General features: G+C 40.2%; 1 protein-coding gene across 3 annotated transcripts in view; it reads right to left on the bottom strand.

Moving 5' to 3' along the window:
- Positions 1-23,430, bottom strand: part of SLC10A7 (solute carrier family 10 member 7) — a 199,714-nt gene that overhangs the window by 27,217 nt on the left and 149,067 nt on the right. For all 3 annotated transcript variants that reach the window (XM_070757770.1, XM_070757773.1, XM_070757771.1), the window contains 2 exons: positions 10,127-10,292; positions 7,223-7,274 (listed from right to left, as the gene is read on the bottom strand). In XM_070757770.1, the coding sequence (XP_070613871.1) occupies positions 7,223-7,274; positions 10,127-10,292 (218 nt within the window). The remainder of the gene's footprint in view (positions 1-7,222; positions 7,275-10,126; positions 10,293-23,430) is intronic.

A 23,430-nucleotide genomic window follows, 5' to 3' on the forward strand; every position in this document is an offset into this window, starting at 1 on the left:
GCTAAAGGGTGAGTGGGAAGGAAGAAAGGCAAGGGGGGCGCCCCTCCCTTTTCTTTCTTCAAAAGACACCGTTTAAGTGCCTCTGCAAGCACGTTGTTCTCTGCAAAAAATTTCCTCCCCCAAGCTGCCCCTCCCTCCTCCCTTTTCTTTCTTCAAAAGACACCCTTTCAGTTCCTTTGCAAGCACGTTGTTCTCTGCAAAATGTTTCCTACTCCAAGCAGCCTCTCCCTTTTCTTTCTTCAAAAAAGGGGAAAAAAAGAAACCCCTTCATCCCAGCAGCAGCTGCTTGGGTTCGTAAGGTGAAAATAGTTCGGAAGAAGAGGCAAAAAAATCTTAAACACCGGGTTCGTATCTTGAAAAGTTCGTTAGAAGAGGCGTTCGTAAGATGAGGTACCACTGTAACTAACTGTGAAAGAGCCTGCAAGCCAGTAAGAGCTGGGAATATCGTTAGCACCTCATAAGGGCTGGAAAGAAACTTATTCAGAGCAAGTAGAGCAATGAAAAAAAGCCTGAAAAGACTTGGGTCTGGAAAAACATTATTTGGAGAGAGTACAATGAAAAAGCCTGCAAGGGAAGAGCTGGGAAGATCATTATCGTCTAGTTAGGGCTGGGGGGAAAAAGCTCTGAAAAAAGCTACATTCAGAGTGTAGGACACACCCAAATTTTCAGCCTCTTTCAGGGAGGAAAAAGATAGATGGATGGATAGATGGATGGATGATATAGAAATGGAGACAGACAGACAGAGGTATAAAAATAAAATGAATTTCTTTGAGAGCCATCTTAGACTTATATACCAAGTCAAAAGTTGCAATTTGAAAATGAGAGTGACCAAACCTTTTGGTAAAAGCTTCCAAAAATAAATTGTATCCATTTCCTGACTCAAGTTTTTGGTTCTATTCACTGTGGGCACACTTTGGAGAACAAAATATGGCATTGTTGGGGAAAGGATCTCTATTTTAGCTAAATTATTTCTGTATCGCTCCAGGTCTTTGTATGACTGTGAGACCCCGCAGGGCAGGGGTAGGCAAAGTTGGCTCTTCTATGACTTGTGGACTTCAACTCCCAGAATTTCTGAGCCTATCAAACCAGCTTAGGAATTCTGGGAGTTGAAGTCCACATGTCATAGAAGAGCCAACTTTGCCTACCCCTGCCCCAAAGGCCCTGTCTGACCTTGGTCTTGAAAGCTTAGAACTACGATGCCTAAAACACGATCTAAGTATTGCCCACAAGATCATATGCTGCAACGTTCTACCTGTCAATGACTACTTCAGCCTCAATCACAACAACACAAGAGCACGCAACAGATTCAAACTTAATATTAACCGCTCCAAACTTGACTGTAAAAAATATGACTTCAGCAACCGAGTTGTCAAAGCATGGAACTCATTACCTGACTCCGTAGTGTCAACCCCTAACCCCCAACATTTTTCCCTTACACTATCCACGATTGACCTCTTCAGGTTCCTTAGAGGTCAGTAAGGGGCATGCATAAGTGCACCAGTGTGCCTTCCATCCCCTGTCCAATTGTCTCTCCTTATCTCATTTATCTTTTCTTCCTTTCAAATTTGTTCACCTATACTTTTATATCTTTTCTTCTATTCTTTTCTTTAGTTATATTACTACATATCTATTCTCTTCAATGTGTATTATGTATTGGACTAACTAACTAACTAACTAACTAACTAACTAACTAACTAACTAAATAAATAAATAAATAAATAAATAAATAAAATAGTTTATCTCATTGTATATCAACCTTTTGGTCTTCAGTTTGAAGAACAATACAAATGCGTATCACTAAAATTATTTTACTGATATTTGAATTAATAGAACAGTATATCACGATCACATTCTTTAAAAATGAAAGGCAAATATAGTTTGATTTTACTTGCAAACAATCATATTTTTTATGTTTCGTTAAAATAATAAAATGGCAAAAAATTGGTTTGCCATAATGCCAAATACAGAAATTATTTGATATAATGCATAAAATTATATTTCATAAAATGTATATAATCGTTTTATGTTTCCCCATTTCTTTTCAAAATACTGTATAGGTTGCCTTAGAACTAAAACGTTTTTGTGTTCTTTGGCATTTTACTAGGTCACACTAAATTATTCTGATTGCTTATATCTTATTTTTCTTTTCTTGAAGCAAATTCAAAGATAAAATTACAAAAATGACATTTCTCTTACAAAATCATTTTCTTTAAAGAGTAGCCATAAATCTTAACCAAGTATATCAAAAAAGTATTTTCAACCAGGGATAGCTTGTACAAATTAAAACTGCAGAAAAAAGTGGGAAATATAATAAGATTTGAAAAGGTTTCATTGGGTGCTTATTTTAAATTGAAAACGGTAGGTGTAGTTTTGGAATTATGTCATCCATCTGTTTTATCTTCTGGTTCTTCAATTTTTTCAGTTCAGAGGGATAGACATTTGAAGAATTTGCTAACTAACTTCTCACAAGAACAACAGCATCCATACCCAGGAGAATTTTAATTTCTGTAGCTTAATCCAAACTAGGCAGAAAGCCAAATAAATTCACAATTCGTATATAAGCAGAGCAATATTTCTCCAATTCAATTTGAAGTTTGCCTAATATAATATTCACACTTTATCCTGAACTTGTTTCATCCAATTAGCCTGCAGTCACTTTTTCCATCTGGGTAACACTGAATTGAATCTTCTTACAGTTCATCATTTTTGAGGAAATACAGCTTCTTTGCAATTATTTTTTCAAGCTGACATGCATCTCGTGAAAAAGTCATGCAAGATTTCTTTCCTGATACGATATCAGTTTTTCATCAGGGCACGATTTTGCTGATAATGTCAAATCTGTGAAGAACTTATGCAATCACAGAAAATAAGGTTTCCTTTGGTGGCTTCTCCGTAGGAACATCTTAAATAGGATAGTTTTTAAAGTGATTCCTAGGTTATATGTTTCAGTGTTCCCTTGCTGTAGCAGCAAAAGTATGCCTAGATGCCGAATAGGAAATATAAAAATCTTAAAAGCAAATGACCCAATCTATTTTTCTCTGCAACCTTATTTAGGGAATACAGTGATCCCTCGAGTTTCGCAATCTCGATCTTCGCGAAACGCTATATCGCGATTTAAAAAAATAATTAATTAAAAAAAACCCCACTTCCGCGTTTGGCTTCAGGACTCAGCTGGGAAGCGGTGCGGCTGTTTTAAAAGGTCGCAGCCGGCCTGGGGGGCTTCCCAGCACCCCCCCGAACCCCCAACCTGGGTCTTCCCGGCCGCCCACGCAAAGGGGAAACCCCGGCTCCTCGCTGATGCCCGCCGCTCGCCCGCCCGCCAGCAAGAGGGGGAAGACCCAGGGAAGGTTCCTTCGGCCGCCCAGCAGCTGATCTGCTCGGTAGCGCAGCAGCAGCGAGGAGCCGAATGGGGTTTCCCCTTTGCGTGGGCGGCGGGGAACGCAAACTCCACCATCTACGCATGCGCGGCCATAGAAAAAAAGGGCGCGCATGCGCAGATGGTGTTTTTACTTCCGCAACCCTACATCACGAAAAATCGATTATCGCGAGGGGTCTTGGAACGGAACCCTCGCGATAATAGAGGGATCACTGTATCCAGTTATATTGCTGGCAAGGGTGGGATTTGCCACATTCTGACCAGTTCAGGAGAACCAGTAGCGGAAATTTTGACTAATTTGGAAAACCAGTGGTGGAAATTTTGACTAATTTGGAGAACCGGTAGTGGAAATTTTGAGTAGTTCAGAGCAGTGAAGGCTCTCTCGTCTTCAGCGCTACCAGTGCGCCCTCTGAGGCTGTCGTGGGCATGTGTGCATCTGATGGACACGCACACGTGATTGTTGGTGCAAGATTTCGTTTCTGCGGATGCGTAGCAAGTGAAATCTCATGAGAGGATGCATGTGCGAGCGAGATTCCTGTGATTTTTGCCGATAATTTTGCTTCCGCGCATGCGCAGAAGCAAAAAACCGGCCAAATTAGCCAAAATCTCGCTCGTGCGAGTGTCCTCGTGTGAAATTTCGCTTGCTGTGCATGCGCAGAAGCCAAATCTCGCATGGGGGTGCGCGTCGGGGGCGTGCAGCTGTGCATGCATCCCAGAATTTCCTACTGGGATGGAGCACCTGACGGCACCGGCTGCTGCCCATTACTGGTTCAGAGAACCGGTAAATACCACCCCTGGCTCCCCGCCCCTAGCTATTTTCTGCCTCTTAAGTCCCAGCTGAGGAAATGGGGATTTTGCAGTAACCTTCCCCTGAAATGGGGAGGGAATGGAGATTTTACAGTATCCTTCCCGTCACACCCACCAAGCCACGGCATTCCCAAACCACGCCCACAGAACCGGTAGTAAAATTTTTGAATCCCACCACTGATTCCCAGTATCCTCATATGTGTATGATTTTTCTATGTCAAGGTCATTGCAACAGAGACATTTATAGATAAAGCTTTGGGGAGCTGGCTAGTGTAGAGTCTACGGAGAGTGGCGGCATACAAATCCAATAGATAGATAGATAGATAGATAGATAGATAGATAGATAGATAGATAGATAGATAGATAGATAGATAAAACAGAAAACAAACCCTGGACTCTACAAAAATATTGTGAATCTGTTGAACAGGCCCTGATCATTCGGGTATAGGAATGGAACACAAAAATAGATTCCTTGTAGCCTAAAGATTCCAACTACTATTCCAAATAAATGCTTGCAAAATAGGTAAACTCTTCTAGAATAGCAGTTTGGAACTTGTTCTTCTGCTCATCCAGCAACAGTTACAACAAGCCTTCCAGCTCAGCTATGGGCATATAAGCAGCTCTCTGTTAGTCTCTGGTTATCATTCTTCTTCCCTAATGAGACTATCCAACCTGAAGAACCAATTCTTCTTCTGCCGGGCAATGAGCTGGGCAATGAGCCGCATCAAAACCTCGCAGAGAGAAGAATTTGTTTGCACAAGCTTAATAAGGTTATCCAACAGGTGCTAATTCTGTAGGTTTCTCTTTGCTGTCCTCTGGAAACGGCCAGCTCTCGTAACCCTCTCTACCCTGATCGTCACATTTGATCCTTCATTACAGTTCTGCTCAGCAGGCACTGAGTCTGTAAACACTCACACTCGGCAATTGCAGTTTATTCAAAAGGAGGCCAGTGTTGAAAATCACTGATGGCAGTTTCAGTGTGCTTGCCAATTTGCAAAACTGCATAAAAATAGCTTCTCCACGTTTGCGGCATTACTAAAAGTATTTTAAAAACCCTAATCTTTGCAAGAAACTATAGAACCAACTGTAAAAAGAACACCCTGATCACTTGAATGTATCTGCATTGATTACGATGAACATCGAAATTTATTTATATTTATTAAAGGCAGACGAAAGTTTGGCGATGACATATGACGTCATCGGGTGGGAAAACCATGGTATAGGGAAAAACCCCGCAAAGTATTTTTAATTAATATTTTTGAAAAACCGTGGTATAGACTTTCCGCGAAGTTCGGACCCGCGAAAATCGAGGGAACACTGTACCAGGCTTCAATAAATTCACCTATGGCGAGTGATGACATTACCTAGTCTGGTAACAAAATGTCCAGAAACTAAATTAAAACAAGCATGCAGAGCAAACCACTGCCAAAATATATACACGTGGCCTTATTTCAGTATTTTTTGGATACAATATTACAGAACTCTCTTCACAAAAATAGATGTTCCGTTGATTTATTACTTTTGACATTGATTTTAAATCCAGGGAGTTCAGGACCAGAAACACACATTTGATGGAAATTCAGAGCCTTCCCCTAAGATTACTGTTATGCCTTTTGAGACTGGCAATGGAACAAATTGAATGCCTTTCAACAGCATCTTCACAGCATCTTTGCACTTGAACATTTTGGAGTAGTAGTTATGTTGGTTCTTACTTAACCCTCTTTGAACTATTGGTTTCCTTGTCGGATATATGACGTTTGTTCTAGCATGCTACTTATGGTAAAGACACAGCACTGAAAATGTTCTTGAGAGACTTGCTTGTTCTATAAACAAAGTCAGCAGAGATAGTTGCTGGTCAATTTCATGGCAAGCTAGAAAAGTATTTGTTTTGCAGGAAGCACAGCACAAAGGCCATTTATTTTTATAGTTGTTAAAGTATTGGAATAATTTGTTTTTATTAGGATGAGAAAAAAAGCAGCTGTTGGACATTTTTGAGTTAAGGGGTTCTTACAAGGACTGTCTCCTAATAGCTATCAATCTTGAAAATTCATCACTTGAGTGCTGATACTTAGAATTCAAATACAGTGTTCCCTCGATTTTCGCGGGTTCAAACTTCGCGAAAAGTCTATACCATGGTTTTTCAAAAATATTAATTAAAAAATACTTTGCGGGTTTTTTCCCTATACCACGGTTTTTTCCACCCGATGACGTCATATGTCATCGCCAAACTTTTGTCTGCCTTTAATAAATATTTTTTTAAATAAACTTTAATAAATAAACATGGTGACTAATAATCTGAATGGTTGCTAAGGGAATGGAAAATTGCAATTTAGGGGTTTAAAGGGTTAAGGGAAGGCTTGTGATACTGTTCATAGCCAAAATTAGTGTATTTACTTCCACATCTCTGCTTCGCGGAAATTTGACTTTCGCGGGTGGTCTCGGAACGCGAAAAGCGAGGGAACACTGTACAGGACTATCAGTAATATGATTGCTGAATACAATCTCTATGATTAAACATATACAATTTATAGAATTGTTTAAAATTCATGGGTAGTTTTTAAGTGATAATATGAATTAGGGTAATAGTTGTTGGAAAATACATATATAGATGTAGAATAGTAGAAGCTATACATTAGGAAAAGAAATATCTTATTGGAAAATATCTATTTAGGCAATCTATAGAGAATACACAAAATGACTGCTAGGTAACTACACACACTGTCATATTTTGGAATGACATTAAGATCTGCATTTTTTTCAATAGCAGAAAACTTTTTTGTTTTATTGTTAGGTTGCCCCCCCCCCCTTATTTTATTTTGTACTGTACTTTTGTACTTTTATTTTGTACTGTAAGGCAGTACATATTTGATTTTATCTTGTTATAGATTTCAAATAAGTGAACAACCTAACTTTGAGAAGTTGTCTTTTTTTATTTTGGTCAGATTATGCCAAAGCACTTAGAATCAGAAAGAAAAAACAAAATTATCCTACACCAAGGTATCCTGTCATATAGAAAAAATCATTACTGCCATTACTTACCTGGTAGAAAAGAAGAAAGTTAACATCATGAATCCCAGTTGAACTGAAAATACTAAAATGAAAATCAGTTTGATGTTAATATGTAATACATTCAAATGTGTGGTTTAAGAATATCCTCAATTTCCCATATAAAAAGCCAACATTCTATAAAGTGTTAATACAGTACTGATCTTCATTTCCTATATGGCTGCAAATACGCAAATCAGATTCTGATATAATTCCATATCACACTACTTTTTTTGTATTTGAAATTTAGTATTATCTATCATCCATCCATCTTCCTTCCTTGAAAACCATTCTCCAGGCCAAATTTTACATAGAGAAAACAAATAATTCAGAATGCTAGTTTATTAATAACACCCAGCACTTGATTGAAATTTTTCTTTTCATCTCTGGAAAGATGGCAATCTAGAAAATTTTGATATCATTTTATTACTTTAAAGCATGTCCATAATTGTAGATCAATATCAATTACCTGATTATGGACAGAGGATGAAGAAAATAGAAAGTATATTTAAGAATTGCTATATTAGTAAATTAAGAACACTAAATTGAAAGTAATTTCCCAACTTGGATTTTTTTCCAGATATGTAAATCTCACAATCCCAGAATTCTCAATATTACTCTAGATCCGGAGTAGGCAAAGTTGGCTCTTCTACGACATGTGGACTTCAATTCCCAGAATTCTTGAGCTAGCATGATTGGCTCAGGAATTCTGGGAATTGAAGTCCACAAGTCATGGAAGAGCCAAGTTTGCCTACCCCTGGTCTAGATGCACATATCGGGAGCATAGTTCCCTCTAAGCTGAGCAGGTGAGCAATCGCTCACTTAAAAATCATCATCAACTCAGAGTTTTCCAAACCTGCCCAGAAGCCGAGAGGGAAATTTTATTATTATTTCTGTGTCGCCCAGTCCCGAAGGGACTGCCGCTCAGACACTATACTTTTCCGCCCACCCCAAAAAAAATTTAGAGAGAACACTGATCGGGAGAGACTCTTGGTTGGGAAAATTGATGAAATCATAGAAGGGTCGCCCTGCATAAAATCAGGACCCGTTAGAATTACTTCCTGTTGTGCATGAACTATTGTTAGAGTCGTGTACGTCTATCACCTATGTCAGGGGTGTCAAACTCCATTTCATTGAGGGCTGCATCAGGGTTGTGTTTGACCACGGGAGAATGAGTGTCCATGGCCGGGATGGGTGTGGCCAGCTCAACATCCTGCAGCCCTCTGCCCGCAGAAATGGAACCCAGGAGGGCTATATAGATGATAGGCTTTGTTTTCACTGGCAATGGGCTGCAGGAGGCTGTTACAGCTGAAAATGGGGCTGTTTTTGCTGGCAGAGGCACCGCAGGGTGGTCCTTTGCTGTTTCTAGGGCAGCCCAATGGGCCAGATCTAAGTACCCCATGAGCTGGATCTGGCCTGCAGGCCTTAAGTTTGACACCCTTGATCTATTTGATATTAGAATCTACAACTGCTGTTTGCATGGAAGGTAGCTCTTATTAATAAGCTCAGAAATTTGCAATCCTTATTTTCTAACAGAACAATTATTTTCAAAGTTATATCTCATTGTAGTATTTTATCGTATCCTAACAGTGATTTTATTTTTGAAATGTTTATAACAGGGAAATGTTGTTATTAGACAGATAATCAATCAATCAGTCAATCAGTCAATTAAATAAATAGGAAGGTGATAGTAATGACAAGTCACAAAAATACTGAGTATTATTGCTATATAAATTTACACTATTTTGTTGACCACAATAATACATATTTTAATCGAAGTCACTTTGTTCTACTGATGTATTACCAATGTATTTAAAGGAACAAATTGGTATTAGGACATTTTTTAAAATCCCATAAACCTTCCAAAAATGCAATCAGAGAGAAAGAAAAGTACTGAATAGATGTCTATACTATTTCTATTTAATTGTTTTATATAATAATATATACAGTATATCTATACTTGTTGTGGTTAGCTCTGGCCCAGCTCCTGCCCCAAGGAATGTGGATGTGGGGGAGACATCCACATGCGGCAGGCCTGTTTTGCTCCCAGTGGAATCTGTTGATGAAGGTTCCTCTGACCAAGAAGACATGAGTGACAGGGAGGAGGAGAGTGTGGCAGACAGCTCAGAAGGAGATCAATTATCTATCTTCTCCTTGGATTCAGAACAAGAGTTAATGATACAGCCACGCATGCGGAGAGCGATGGATGCATAGGAAGCAACAACTGAGAGATTATTATCAAAGAAAACGAGGCCACCTGTGGTTGGGTGGGGCTGTGGTAATTAGTGAGGCTGCTATAAATAGCAGCCTGTGGGTTTGGCCATTGTGGAGGATTATCTGATCTTTGTGTTTTGTGCCTGTCTTGCTGACTTCGACCTTTGTGTGTTGATTTTCCCCCGCTTTGAAACTAAAGCAGAGCAAAGTGTGCTTTACTTTGTGAAAGAAGAAAGACTGTGAATTGCCTCACAGCTGCAAGCTAAGTATCTAAAAACTGATAAGGGACTTGTACAATTTACCAGGTTGTTTGGAGACGAGTGCTCTTTGCTCTACAAAAAGAGTGCTTAGTTTATTTGAATTTCCGTTATAAAGAACATTGTTTTGAATCTTCAAACGTGTGTGTGTGTCTGAAATTTGTACCTTTGAATTTTCGGGAGGATTCTACGAGAGAGCCCAACAGAACAATACTATTTCTATTTAATTGTTTTAATACTGGTCTTTAACCAATATAAACTTTGATTAGATTACTAAAAACATGCATATATATTGTTCTGTGCACCTACGATTCTGGCAGCAATTACAGAGAAACTACAGTATATATTTTCCAGATTACTTTGGTCCCAGTTCCTGGAATACGAATACCCAACTCTGAAAAATGCCCAAGGCATAAGTAGTACTTACTTATAAAAACGATTACAATCAGGCTAAATTTATCAAGGTCAATATTTGGATTGGAGAAAGTATCACAGAATGTTGTATAGATGATCATCAGGAGTACACAACTGCTGATAGCACCAAACGGAGGCTTCTTTCTCTCAAGCCATTCCTTGATGTATCTTCGGACAATCTGAAGTACAAGGAAAAGAACCAACAAGTTGCCTTTTTTCAATGCACACAGGGAGCCAAGTTAGGTATCATAAAATGAATCTGACAGTGGAAAGTCATAAAGAAAACAGAATAAATTGGATGACAGCCACAGTGGATTTCAAAGCTTCCCTGCCACATAACACTTCTTCTGGGGGATTTAACATTTGTAGTGCAACTTCCATTGGGCATCCATAATGAGAATATATTTTCAAGTATGTTCAAATCTATCCTTAATCATGCCAAATGTTCTTTGCTAGCTGTCACTGAGACATACCCATTAAGTCTCCCCAAAGTTTATCTCCTATGCTAATACAAATGGATGTATATAATTATCATAATCCCTGTTGAATCCACAGACAATACCAAGTATAACTTTGGGAATCTTAAAAATCTGACATCCTCAGGAAATCCATGAGTGCAGATAATCAAAAGTGATCCATGGAACATTTAAATATTTAAGTAGCTAGTAATGCACCAGAAGTTTTAATTAAATTATAACTCATGCTTGAAAAGCAAAAGTGCATGCATTTTGGGAGCTTAAATAATTCACAGTTTAAAGATCTAGATTTTCTGAATCCAAAAACAAATTGCAATTGTATACTTCTGCAATCGGTATCAGATTCACACAAAGTAAGTACCGTAAATTGACAGTGTTTAATGTAATTGCTCACATTCAAGACTGGGAAAATTTTATTTTTAAAAAAGTTTTTCAATCAGTTTTAATGTTTGTTATAACCACAACAGAAAGCTTCTGTAAATAGATTGATCATTGCATGTATACCATATTTTAATATACTATATTTTTCAGAGTATAAGACGCACCTTAGTTTTGGGAGAGGAAAACAGGAAAAAACAAATCTGCTTCTGTTTCCCAGCAATTTGCCTCCCAGCAACCAGCACAGATGATATACACTGTTTGCTGTGTATTTCTGTGCATGGGTCCGATCCATAGAAATAGCAAAGAATTGGAGAAATGTACATTATGGCAGTACAGTGATACCTTGTCTTACAAACTTAATTGGTTCCGGGATGAGGTTCTTAAGGTGAAAAGTTTGTAAGACGAAACAATGTTTCCCATAGGAATCAATGGAAAAGCGATTAATGCGTACAAGCCCAAAATTCACCCCTTTTGCCAGCCCAAGCACCCATTTTTGCGCTGCTGGGATTCTTCTGAGGCTCCCCTCCATGGGAAACCCCACCTCCGGACTTCTGTGTTTTTGCGATGCTGCAGGGGAATCCCAGCAGGGGAATCCCAGCATTGCAAAAACGAACGCTTCGCTGGCAACGGAAGTCCGGAGGTGGGGTTTCCCAGTGAAGGGAGCATCAGTGAAATTGCAGCACCGCAAAAACACCGAAGTCCTTGAAACCCCACCTCTGGACCTCTGTGTTTTTGCGATGCTGCGATTTCACTGAGGCTCCCCTCGCTGGGAAACCCCACCTCTGGACTTCCGATGCCAGCGAAGTGCCTGTTTTTGCGATGCTGGGATTCCCTGCTGGGATTCCCCTGCAGCATCGCAAAAACATGGAAGTCCAAAGGGGTTTCCTATGGAGGGGAGCCCCAGGGGAATCCCAGCAGCGCAAAAACGGGTGCTTCACTGGCAACAAAAGTCCGGAGGCAGGGCATCCCAGCGGCGGTGGTGGGTTTGTAATGTGAAAATAGTTTGCAAGAAGAGGCAAAAAAATCTTAAATCCCGGGTTTGTATCTCGAAAAGTTTGTATGACGAGGCGTTTGTAAGATGAGGTATCACTGTATATTAATGCCAGCAGGTTTTCTTAAATGTAGTCACACTAACTCCTCTCAATTATTTAAATAGGTCTACTCCAAACATGACTAAGTCAGGGTTTAACTCAGCTGCCTTATCTTAATATTAAACAGGACCACTGCTACATTTCAGATTATACTTTTACAGATCCTGTTAAAACCAATGTGGCTTTCTGGAAGTATAGTTATTCTCTATTATTTAAAATAAGATACAATAGCATTGGGCCTCTTCAGATGAAGCATTTATTTTAAAAAGCTTCTTCATTTTGTTAAGTTATCTAGTACAATAATAAAGTAGTCTTTTAAAAAATAAGTCTAATAATTTGAACATTCATAGAAATATAAAAGATTGACGGCAGAAAAAGACCTCATGGTCCATCTAGTCTGCCTTTGTACTATTTCCTATATTTTATCCTAGTGTGGATATATGCAGGGGTGGGCTACTGCCTGGACGGGGAGGAACGCAGTGGGATAGCGAAAATGGAGCTCCACCCCAGAGCACCCAATTTGCACTGAAAGATGTTGAAAGAAAATGCAGAGCACCCTGCATAAGCCACGCCCACAGTGTGGTAGTAAAAATTTTGGTAGCCCTTCATGTTTATCCCAGGCATGTTTAAATTCAGTTACTGTGGATTTGCCAACCACGTCTGCTGGAAGTTTGCTCCAAGCATCTACAGTGTTCCCTCGATTTTCACGGGTTCGAACTTCGCGAATAGCCTATACCACGGTTTTTCAAAAAAAAAATATTAATTAAAAAATACTTCGCGGGTTTTTTTCTATAGCATGGTTTTTCCAACCTGATGACGTCATATGTCATTGCCAAACTAATAATTTTTGCAAATCAATAACAAAAAAAATAATTATTGTTAATAAATAATTAGGTTTATAAATATCAGGATCACTGTTTCTTATTCAATGGTGAGTACCAGTAATAATGGTGAGTAAATTATTGCTAAGGGAATGGGAATTGGTAATTTAGGGGTTTAAAGTGTTAAGGGATGGCTTACTGTCCATAGCCAAAAATGGTGTATTTACTTCCACATCTCTACTTCGCGGAAATTCAACTTTCGCGGGCGGTCTTGGAACGCATCCCCCGCGAAAATCGAGGGAACACTGTACTATTCTTTCAGTAAAATAATGTTCTATAGGCATTTATAGTTATTGACTTCTGCTGCATGAATCCCTGCAACCGGTTAGGTCCCATAGAATCATCCTTCTCCAGGTCCCATCAACTAGACAATGTCACTTGGCGGGACTAAGGGGAAGAGCCTTCTCTGTGGGAGTCCTGGTCCTCTGGAATCAATTCCCCCAGAGATTCGTGTTGCCCCCACCCTCCCTGCCTTCCGTAAGAGTCTATAGACTCATTTATTCCACCAAGCTTGGCGTCATTAGATTCTATCCCCTGGCCAATGAATGTATAGTGGGCTTGTTTGAATGGACATGTGTTTATGCTAATAGGCCTTTTTAGTTTTTTAAATGTAATTTTTAATTTTAATTAATTATATCTCGATGTATACTGTTTTTATATGTTGTAAGCCGCCCTGAGTCTTCGGAGAGGAGCGGCATATAAATTTAATAAATAATAATAATAAAATAACCCTGGGCTGCTTCAGGACCTGTTGGGAAAGTTCTGAGATCTGTCCTATCACTCTTGGGAAAGGTACACCATGCACTCCAGAGAATCTACAATGGCTCCTAAATGGGTCAGTCTGGACGTAGGGGGAAGTTTGACAATCCTGATGTAGGGGGTTTACACAAGAACAAGAAGCTCATTGCTTCGGATTATTCATCAAAATATGGTAGGGGAAGATGATCAGGTGAAAAAAATACAGATGAGAGAGATACACCCAATCTGTGAGATTCACTATATTCCCTATAAAATTACAATTGTGTTAAACTGAGATAAGATTTTATTTATTTATTTATTTATTTATTTATTGGATTTGTATGCCACCCCTCTCCATAGACTCAGGGCGGTTAACAACAGTAATAAAAAACAGCATGTAAATCCAATACTAAAACAACTAAAAAACCCTTATTGTAAAACCAAACATCCATACAAACAAACATACCTTGCATAAATTATAAAGGCCTAGGGGGAAAGAATATCTCAGTTCCCTCTTGCCTGACGGCAGAGGTGGGTTTTAAGGAGCTTACAAAAGGCGAGGAGGGTGGGGGCAATTCTAATCTCTGGGGGGAGTTGGTTCCAGAGGGCCGGGGCCATCACAGAGAAGGCTTTTCCCCTGGGCCTGGCCAAATGACATTGTTTTGTTGACGGGACCCGGAGAAGGCCCACTCTGTGGGACCTAACCGGTCACTGGGATTCGTGCGGCAGAGGGCGGTCTCGTAGATACCCTGGTCCGTTGCCATGAAGGGCTTTATAGGTGATGACCAACACTTTGAATTGTGACCGGAAACTGATCGGCAACCAATGCAGACTGCGGAGTGTTGGTGTTACATGGGCATTTTTGGGAAAGCCCATGATTGCTCTCGCAGCTGCATTCTGCACGATCTGAAGTTTCCGAACACTTTTCAAAGGTAGCCCCATGTAGAGAGCATTACAGTAGTCGAGCCTCGAGGTGATGAGGGCATGAGTGACTGTGAGCAGTGACTCCCGGTCCAAATAGGGCCGCAACTGGTGCACCAGGCGAACCTGGGCAAACGCCCCCCTCGCCACAGCTGAAAGATGTTTCTCTAATGTGAGCTGTGGATCAAGGGGGACGCCCAAGTTGCGGACCCTCTCCGAGGGGGTTAATAATTCCCCTCCCCACGGTGATGGATGGACAGATGGAATTGTCCTTGGGAGGCAAAACCCACAGCCACACCGTCTTATCAGGGTTGAGTTTGAGTCTGTTGACACCCATCCAGGCCTCAACAGCCTCCAGACACTGGCACATCACTTCCACTGCTTCGTTGACTGGACATGCCAAGATGTAACTTGTTTTAACATGGTATTTATGTTAACACAGAGATACAGTCCACTACATTAAATGGGCATCCATGGTAATTCTGTAGAGAACTTTTTGGATTTGAAATTATTTGAATTTATCAAAGAATGGGGGTGAGTTGGTTCACTTACAATATGACTATCACAGAAACTTACCCACTGAGAAAATATAGTGCTTTAGCCATAAAACACATTTCCTTGAAGGCAAAATAGTCCCCCTGTGTACTTCTCTTAAATAAATAATATTTAAAAGTTGGAGGATGGGGAAGGCATATAAGCATCAATAGAAATGTCCGCGAATACTTTACTCTTTTACTAATAAATCATCATCAGTACTTTCCCCCATTTTAAAGTAGACTCTGAGGAATTGTTCTAACAAAGAAAAAATGCTAGTTCTTATTTCACTTCTATATATTCTTTCTCAATGTTCTTTCTCCCTTGAATCCCATATTAGCTCTTAACGAAAGAGGACAGTCCATTTTGTTCTCCTCATCTTTTACAAATACAGTGATACCTCGTCTTACAAACGCCTCATCATACAAACTTTTCGAGATACAAACCCGGGGTTTAAGATTTTTTTGCCTCTTCTTACAAACTATTTTCACCTTACAAACCCACCGCCACTGCTGGGATGCCCCACCTCCAGACTTCTATTGCGATCGAAGTGCCCGTTTTTGCGCTGCTGGGATTCCCCTGAGGCTCCCATCCATGGGAAACCCCACCTCTACACTTCTGTGTTTTTGTGATGTTGTAGGGGAATCCCAGCAGTGCAAAAATGTGTGCTTTGCTGGCAACGGAAGTCCGGAGGTGGAGTTTCCCAGCGAGGGGAGCCTCAGTGAAATTGCAGCATCGCAAAAACACAGAGGTCCAGAGGTGGGGCTTTGAGGACTTCGGCATTTTTGCGATGCTGCAATTTCACTGAGGCTCCCCTTGCTGGGAAACCCCACCTCCAGACTTCTATTGCCAGTGAAGCACTCGTTTTTGCAATGCTGGGATTCTCCTGCTGGGAGAACACAGAAGTCCAGAGGTGGGGTTTCCCATGGAGGGGAGCCTCAGGGGAATTCCAGCTGTGCAAAAACGGGCGCTTCGGCTGGCAAAAGGGGTGAATTTTGGGCTTGCACGCATTAATCGCTTTTCCATTGATTCCTATGGGAAACATTGTTTCGTCTTACAAACTTTTCACCTTAAGAACCTCATCCCGGAACCAATTAAGTTTGTAAGACAAGGTATCAATGTACTTTTCCACTGTCATTCTCTAATGCTTTTTTTTTTTAAACCAGAGGCCAAATCTATGAGATTAACAGCACTGGATGAAGAAATGACTATAAATTTACCTAGTTTCTTGCATTATATCCTACTCAACAGAGCCTACAAAACTTTTGCCAGACCCATCCTTGAATACAGTTCATCTGTCTGGAACCCATACCACATCTCGGACATCAACACCCTTGAAAATGTCCTAAGATACTTCACCAGAAGAACCCTTCACTCCTCCATTCAAAACAGAATACCCTACGAAAGCAGACTATCAATCCTAGGTCTAGAAAGCTTAGAACTACGACGCCTAAAACACGATCTAAGAATTGCCCACAAGATCATATGCTGCAACGTTCTACCTGTCAATGACTACTTCAGCTTCAATCGCAACAACACAAGAGCACACAACAGATTCAAACTTAATATTAACTGCTCCAAACTTGACTGTAAAAAAATATGACTTCAGCTGTCGAAGCGTGGAACTCATTACCTGACTCAGTAGTGTCAACCCCTAACCCCAACATTTTTCCCTTAGACTATCCACGATTGACCTCTCCAGGTTCCTTAGAGGTCAGTAAGGGGCGTGCATAAGTGCACCAGTGTGCCTTCCGTCCCCTGTCCAATTGTCTCTCCTTATCTCATTTATCTTTTCTTCCTTTCAAATCTTCATCTATACTTTTATATCTTTTCTTCTATTTGTTTCTTTAGTTATATTACTAAATATCTATTCTCTTCAATGTGTATTATGTATTGGACTAAATAAATAAATAAAATAAAATAAATTAAATCCAAGTCTCATCCCATCAGATCAAACCTATTAAGCTCTTTGAATTGGGAGCTTTGGGGTGTGTACCTTTCAAACCAGCATCACCCAAGAAATAGTTCCTTGTCACATAGAAGCCTTTTGCATCTCAAATGTAATCTGTTCATACAGGTGGAAAACATCTGATATGGCCTTCACTTAAGAAAGGAGTTACAGCTCAGAGAAATGACCTGGTTACAGGGCAGTCCTAGATTTCTCTGGAGCTTTCCTGGTGCTCACTGTAATTTTCCTCTTTGGCTTATAATGCTTCATCTGCTCTATTTGTTTGTCACAGTTAAGAAACAGAACATAAAGAGCACAGAAAAGAATATGATTGCTGCTATTCTCAAAGTGAAACTTTTGGCTAAACCTTATAGCCATGATGGCATGCCAGAGCCCTCTCTGTGGGCATGCATGCCATCACCAGCTGCTCTTCTGGTTTCTGGCATGCCAGCCAGCTGGTCTTTGCGGGTGTCGGAGCGCCTAAAAACACCCCCAAAAACCAGATCTTTTCCAGTTTACAGTTTGGCTGTCATGATAAAGGTACCAGGTTAGAAATGAGGATATGAGTTCTAATCTTGCCTTACATGTGAAAAATGGTGTGAAAAACAGTCTTAAAACAGCTTTGACGTCACAGAGACGTCCTTCCTGGAGTCCACGTTTCGGCCGGCCAGGAAGGACGTCTTCGTAATGTCAAAGCTCCGCCCATGGAATGGGATTCCCCACCTCTGTTTGAGCCTCCCAACCAGCCGACAGCTCCGCGGCTCTTCTGGCAAGGTGACAGCTGGGCGGTGGGGCTTCTCAGCAATCTCCCGAAACCGAACTTTTGCCGAACTTCCAGGTTCGGTGTTCGGGTGGCGGTTTCGTAAGGTGAAAAAAGTTCGTAAGAAGAGACAAAATTTTTCCGAACCCCGGGTTCGTATCTCGAAAAGTTCGTATGACGAGGGGTTCGTATCACGAGGTACTACTGTACTTGTGATTCAGAAATTACACTAAGATATAATCTGATCTGTTGGTCAACTATAGTTTATAGTTTAGTATAAGGCAGTGATAGCGAACCTTTTTTTCCTTGGATGCCCAAAGAGCATGCATGTGCATTATTGCACATGCCTGAGTGCCCACATTCATAATTCAATGCCTAGGAAGGGCAGAAACAGCTCCCACCCACCCACCAAGGCCCCCTGGATGCCGGAAATGGCCTTTTCCCCAACTTCTAGTGGGCCCAGTAGCCTTGTATTTCACAGTCCCCAGGCTCCAAAGGCTTCCCTGGAGCCAGGGAAGGATAAAAATGCCCTCCCCAGGCTCTCTGGAAGCCAAAAATGACCTCCCAAATTCTCTGTGTGAGTCAAAAATCAGCTGGCTGGCACACACATGCAGGTTGGAGCTGAGCTAGGGCAATGGCACACGAGCCAGCAGATATGGCTACGCGTGCCACCTGTGGCACCCATGCCATAGGTTCGCCATCACTGGTATAAGGTATGAACACACGTCTTGTGGCTTAGTATATAAAGCTAGTGATTGTATTCTTCATGCTTCGTACATAAGTCTTTCAGGAAATTTTGTACTGAAATAAAGCCATCTAACAAGTTTGTGAAGTAGGCCTCGATTACACAAAACCGTATGTTCATATTTTAAATTAGTGCAATTGTAATAGCTAATTTGTGTTTTAGTTAAGGATAATTTAATATAAAGTGCTCATTCCTGACTGGCAAACAGATTACCAATGGGCAACTAGAGAATGCGTGAATGATAATGTACAGACATGGCTTTTATTATTTATTCATAGAGAACAGTGGGTTTCAATGCGCGCTTTTGAAAAATGTTCAAACTGGTGGAATATAATAAAAGCACTGTGGAAAATTCTATTTCATTAACTTTTAATCATAAATCACTCTTTAAAATAAAACATAAAATAAAAGTCTGTCAGAAGCACTTAGGTCTAGAAAAGAGAGAAGGACAGCGGAAAAAAGAAGGGAAATATTACCAGGACATTCATTTTTTTCCCTGCTGCCTGTCACTTTCCTGCTAAAATGAGACAATCCAAATAAAAAGACCACATTTTTTGCCTAGATATATGGGTTTAGGCCAATATATTTGAGAGATAAATACAAATTACTGCACTATGTTGAGGTAAAGATACTTTGCTATATGTGGTATAAAATGTGAGAAACTGTGGCGCATCATGTACAACAGCCTTCAACAATAATCCCCAGGGATTCACAACACAGGTCTATCCTGCTCTGCAATAACATAAAAATCAAGTGAAGTCTGCAGCAAATCACTTTTTATATGAAGATTTTTATTTTGTTTTTATTATGCAACCTGTCCTGTCGTGGTTAGCTCTGGCCCAGCTCCTGCCCCAAGGACTGTGGATGTGGGGGAGACATCCACATGCTGCAGGCCTGTTCTGCCCCCGGTGGAATCTGCTGATGAAGGCTCCTCTGACCAAGAAGACATGAGTGACAGGGAGGAGGAGAGTGTGGCAGACAGCTCAGAAGGAGATCAATTATCTAGCTCCGCCTTGGATTCAGAACAAGAGTTAATGATACAGCCACGCATGCAGAGAGCGATGCATAGGCAACAACAACTGAGAGATTATTATCAAAGAAAATGAGGCCACCTGTGGTTGGGTGGGGCTGTGGTAATTAGTGAGGCTGCTATAAATAAACAATGGCCTGTGGGTTTGGCCCTTATGGAGGATTATCTGATCGTTGTGTTTCATGACTGCTTTACTGACTTTGACTTTTTGTGTGTTGATTTTTCCCTGCTTTGAAACTAAACAAGAGCAAAGTGTGTTTCACTTTGTGAAAGAAGAAGGACTGTGAATTGCCTCACAGCTGCAAGCTAAGTATCACAGGACTGATAAGGGACTTGTACAAATTACCAGTTTGTTTGGAAACGAGTGCTCTTTGCTATACCAAAAGAGGGCTTAGTTTAAGTGAATTTTCATTATAAAGAACATTGTTTTGAATTTTCAAACGTGTGTGTGTGTCTGAAATTTGTACCTGTGAATTTTTGGGAGGAGTGTACCAGAGAGCCCGACAGAACACTGTCCAGTTCTTAGTCAAACATTTTTCACCCTCTATTTACCAAAAAAGTCACTGTTATGGCAATTATGGGGCCCTTTGCACAAGAAAGGAGATTTTGGGCCAAGGGCAAATGACAGAATTGGTGTGAAAAAGTTCCCAGATTCTATTTTGTCATCTTCCCGATTAGCTAGAAAAACTCCCAATCCTAACCCCCATAAAATCTGTTGCCACTTGAAGTTAATACTACTGAGCTAAAAGATCTCAAAGTTTTGCTGGTCCTTCCACACATGTCCAGGGAATTGAACTATATCCCAGTCTTAAGATTTGTATACCTGCAATTTGCATACCGAGCAAATAGATCAACAGATGATGCTGTTAATATGGCTCTGCATTACATCCTACAGCATCTTGAATCTCCAAAGACCTACGCTAGTGTCCTTTTTGTAGACTTTAGTTCAGCATTCAACAACATCATACCGGACATTCTTTTAACTAAACTAAATCAGCTAGCAATACCTGAACACACTTGTAAGTGGATCACAAGCTTCCTAACAGCAGGAAGCAACAGCTAGGTAAAATCACATCAGATACCTGGGTACTCTCAATACTTCTCTTCTCTCTATACAGCAATGACTGCATCTCAAACGATCCATCTGTTCAGCTACTGAAGTTTGCAGATGATACAACAGTGATTGGTCTCATTCGTGACAATGATGAAACCACATACAGATGGGAGGTTGAACAACTAGCCTCGTGGTGCAACTGGAACAATCTAGAACTGAACACACTGAAAACCGTAGAAATTGTGATAGACTTTAGGAGAAACCCTCCCATCCTACCACCTCTCACAATACTAGACAACACAGTATCAACAGTAGAGACCTTCACATTTCAAGGTTCTATCTCAAGACCTAAAATGGTCACCTAACATCAAAAACATCATCAAAAAAGCACAACAAAGAATGTTCTTTCTGTGCCAACTCAGAAAGCTCAAGCTTCCCAAAGAGCTGCTGATACAGTTCTACAGAGGAATCATTGAGTCTGTCATCTGCACCTCTATAACTGTCGGGTTTGGTGCTGCAACCCAACAAGACCGACACAGATATCAGAGGATAATCAGAACTGCAGAAAAACAATTGCTGCCAACCTGCCTTCCATTGAAGACCTGTATACTACATGAGTCAAAAAGAGGACAGTGAAAATATTTTCTGACCCCTCATATCCTGGTCATAAACTGTTTCAACTGCTACCCTCAAAATGTCGCTACAAAGGACTGCACACCAAGACAACTAGACATAAGAACAGTTTCTCCCCAAACGCCATCACTCTGCTAAACAAATAATTCCCTTAACACTGTCAAACTATTTAGTAAGTCTGCACTACTGTTACTACTAGTTTTTCTCATCATTCCTATCGCCCATTTCCTCCAACTTATGAGTGTATGACTGTAACCTGTTGCTTGCATCCTTAAGATTTTTATTAATATTGATTGTTTCCTCATTGCTTATTTGACCCCTATGACAATGATTAAGTGTTGTACCTCATGATTTTTGATAAATGTCTCTTTTTCTGAGAGCATATGCACCAAAGAAAAATTCCTTGTGTGTGCAATCACACTTGGCCAATAAAGAATTCTATTCTATTCTATTCTAATCTATTCTATTCTATTCTATGTCTTCTATATGTTTTTCAATGTTATTGTTTTTTCCAAACAAAAATTGTAATGAAACCAGGAGGGGCATAACAAGAGAGAACAACCAGCAAAGGAAGCAACCAATAGCATTAAAATTTAATGGGAAAATGAAACACTTTGTGTAATCTGGGTGATGAAACTGGATAAAGGAGGCAGTATGAGATTAATAACATATATCTAGAGCAGTGTTTCCCAACCTTGGCCACTTGAAGATATCTGGACTTCAACTCCCAGAATTCCCCAGCCAGCGCTGGGGAATTCTGGGAGTTGAGGTCCAAATATCTTCAAGTAGCCAAAGTTGGGAAACACTGATCTAGAGTAACAGATAAGAAATTAAGAAGTATCAATGATTATATTTAGTAGATGTTATATGTTTATTAATTTATATTGAAGTATATGATAGTCTATGTATGCTTTTAGTGGGGGGGAAACAATTAAAAACTTTGTAATTAGAATTATCCACTCAGGGAAGGATTAAGAGGGTGCAAGGGGAAGTAGGAAAGAAGGAGAGAAAGGAGAGAGAGTAGAAGTGATGGTAGAGAAGGAAGAAGGAACGAGGAGGAGATGGCAGTTGGAAAGGGGAGAAGAAGAGATAAGAGAAAGAATAGGAATAGTGGTAGAGAAGGAGATCGGAGGAGGAAATGATAGCAGGAAAGGGAAGAGAAGGTGTAAGAAAGTCAGTTGGTGGAATAGCCACCAGATAGAAAGAGGGGAGTGGAGAGAGGGATGATTGAGATGGACTGAATAATAAAAATTAAAATTTCAATGTAACCTACGTTATTGTATCATTGTCTTTAAGTGATAATATATTCATATTGATTTGTATTGAAGGTATATGCAATGTTATGTATGTTTTTTGTTGTGGAGAAAAAAAAAACTTTAATGTAAAATTGTAATGAAACCATTGAGCGTAGGCACATTTTCAAAGGAGAATATTAACTAACTTCAATGTAGATTATGCGTACTTTTAATTGCCAGCTCCGTTAAACAATTGAATATTTTATACATTATACCATGACAAGAGTTGGTCAATGGAGTATGTAAATAACATTAGTGCTTATTTCATACAGATGAGTCTGTCATCTGCACCTCTATAACTGTCTGGTTTGGTGCTGCAACGCAACAGGACCGACACAGACTTCAGAGGACAATCAGAACTGCAGAAAAAGCAATTGCTGCCAACCTGCCTTCCATTGAGGACCTGTATACTGCACGAGTCAAAAAGAGGGCGGGGAAAATATTTACTGACCCCTCACATCCTGGACACAAATTGTTTCAACTCCTACCCTCAAAACGTCGCTACAGAGCACTGCACACCAAGACAACTTGACACAAGAACAGTTTTTTTCCGAACGCCATCACTCTACTAACACTCCTGTTCTGTTTAAGAAAAGTAACAAATCTTCTGTTCCCGGGTCACCCTGACCCGGACCGAAAACTCTTCATTTGCAGTGCTTATGTTTGGTCAATTTGAATACTTTTTTCACTTGGAAAGTAGTCTGAACATTTCTGCACACAGTGATATGAAAATTGAACTGAAGAAATTAATCCTTATTGGTTTATTTTGCACATAAATATGCCTCCCCCCCCGTTTTTGTGAATTTTCTTTAGGTTTATTGATAATTATG

The sequence above is a fragment of the Erythrolamprus reginae genome, chromosome 7 (genome assembly GCF_031021105.1).
Source record: "Erythrolamprus reginae isolate rEryReg1 chromosome 7, rEryReg1.hap1, whole genome shotgun sequence".
NCBI classification, from domain to species: Eukaryota; Metazoa; Chordata; class Lepidosauria; order Squamata; family Dipsadidae; genus Erythrolamprus; species Erythrolamprus reginae.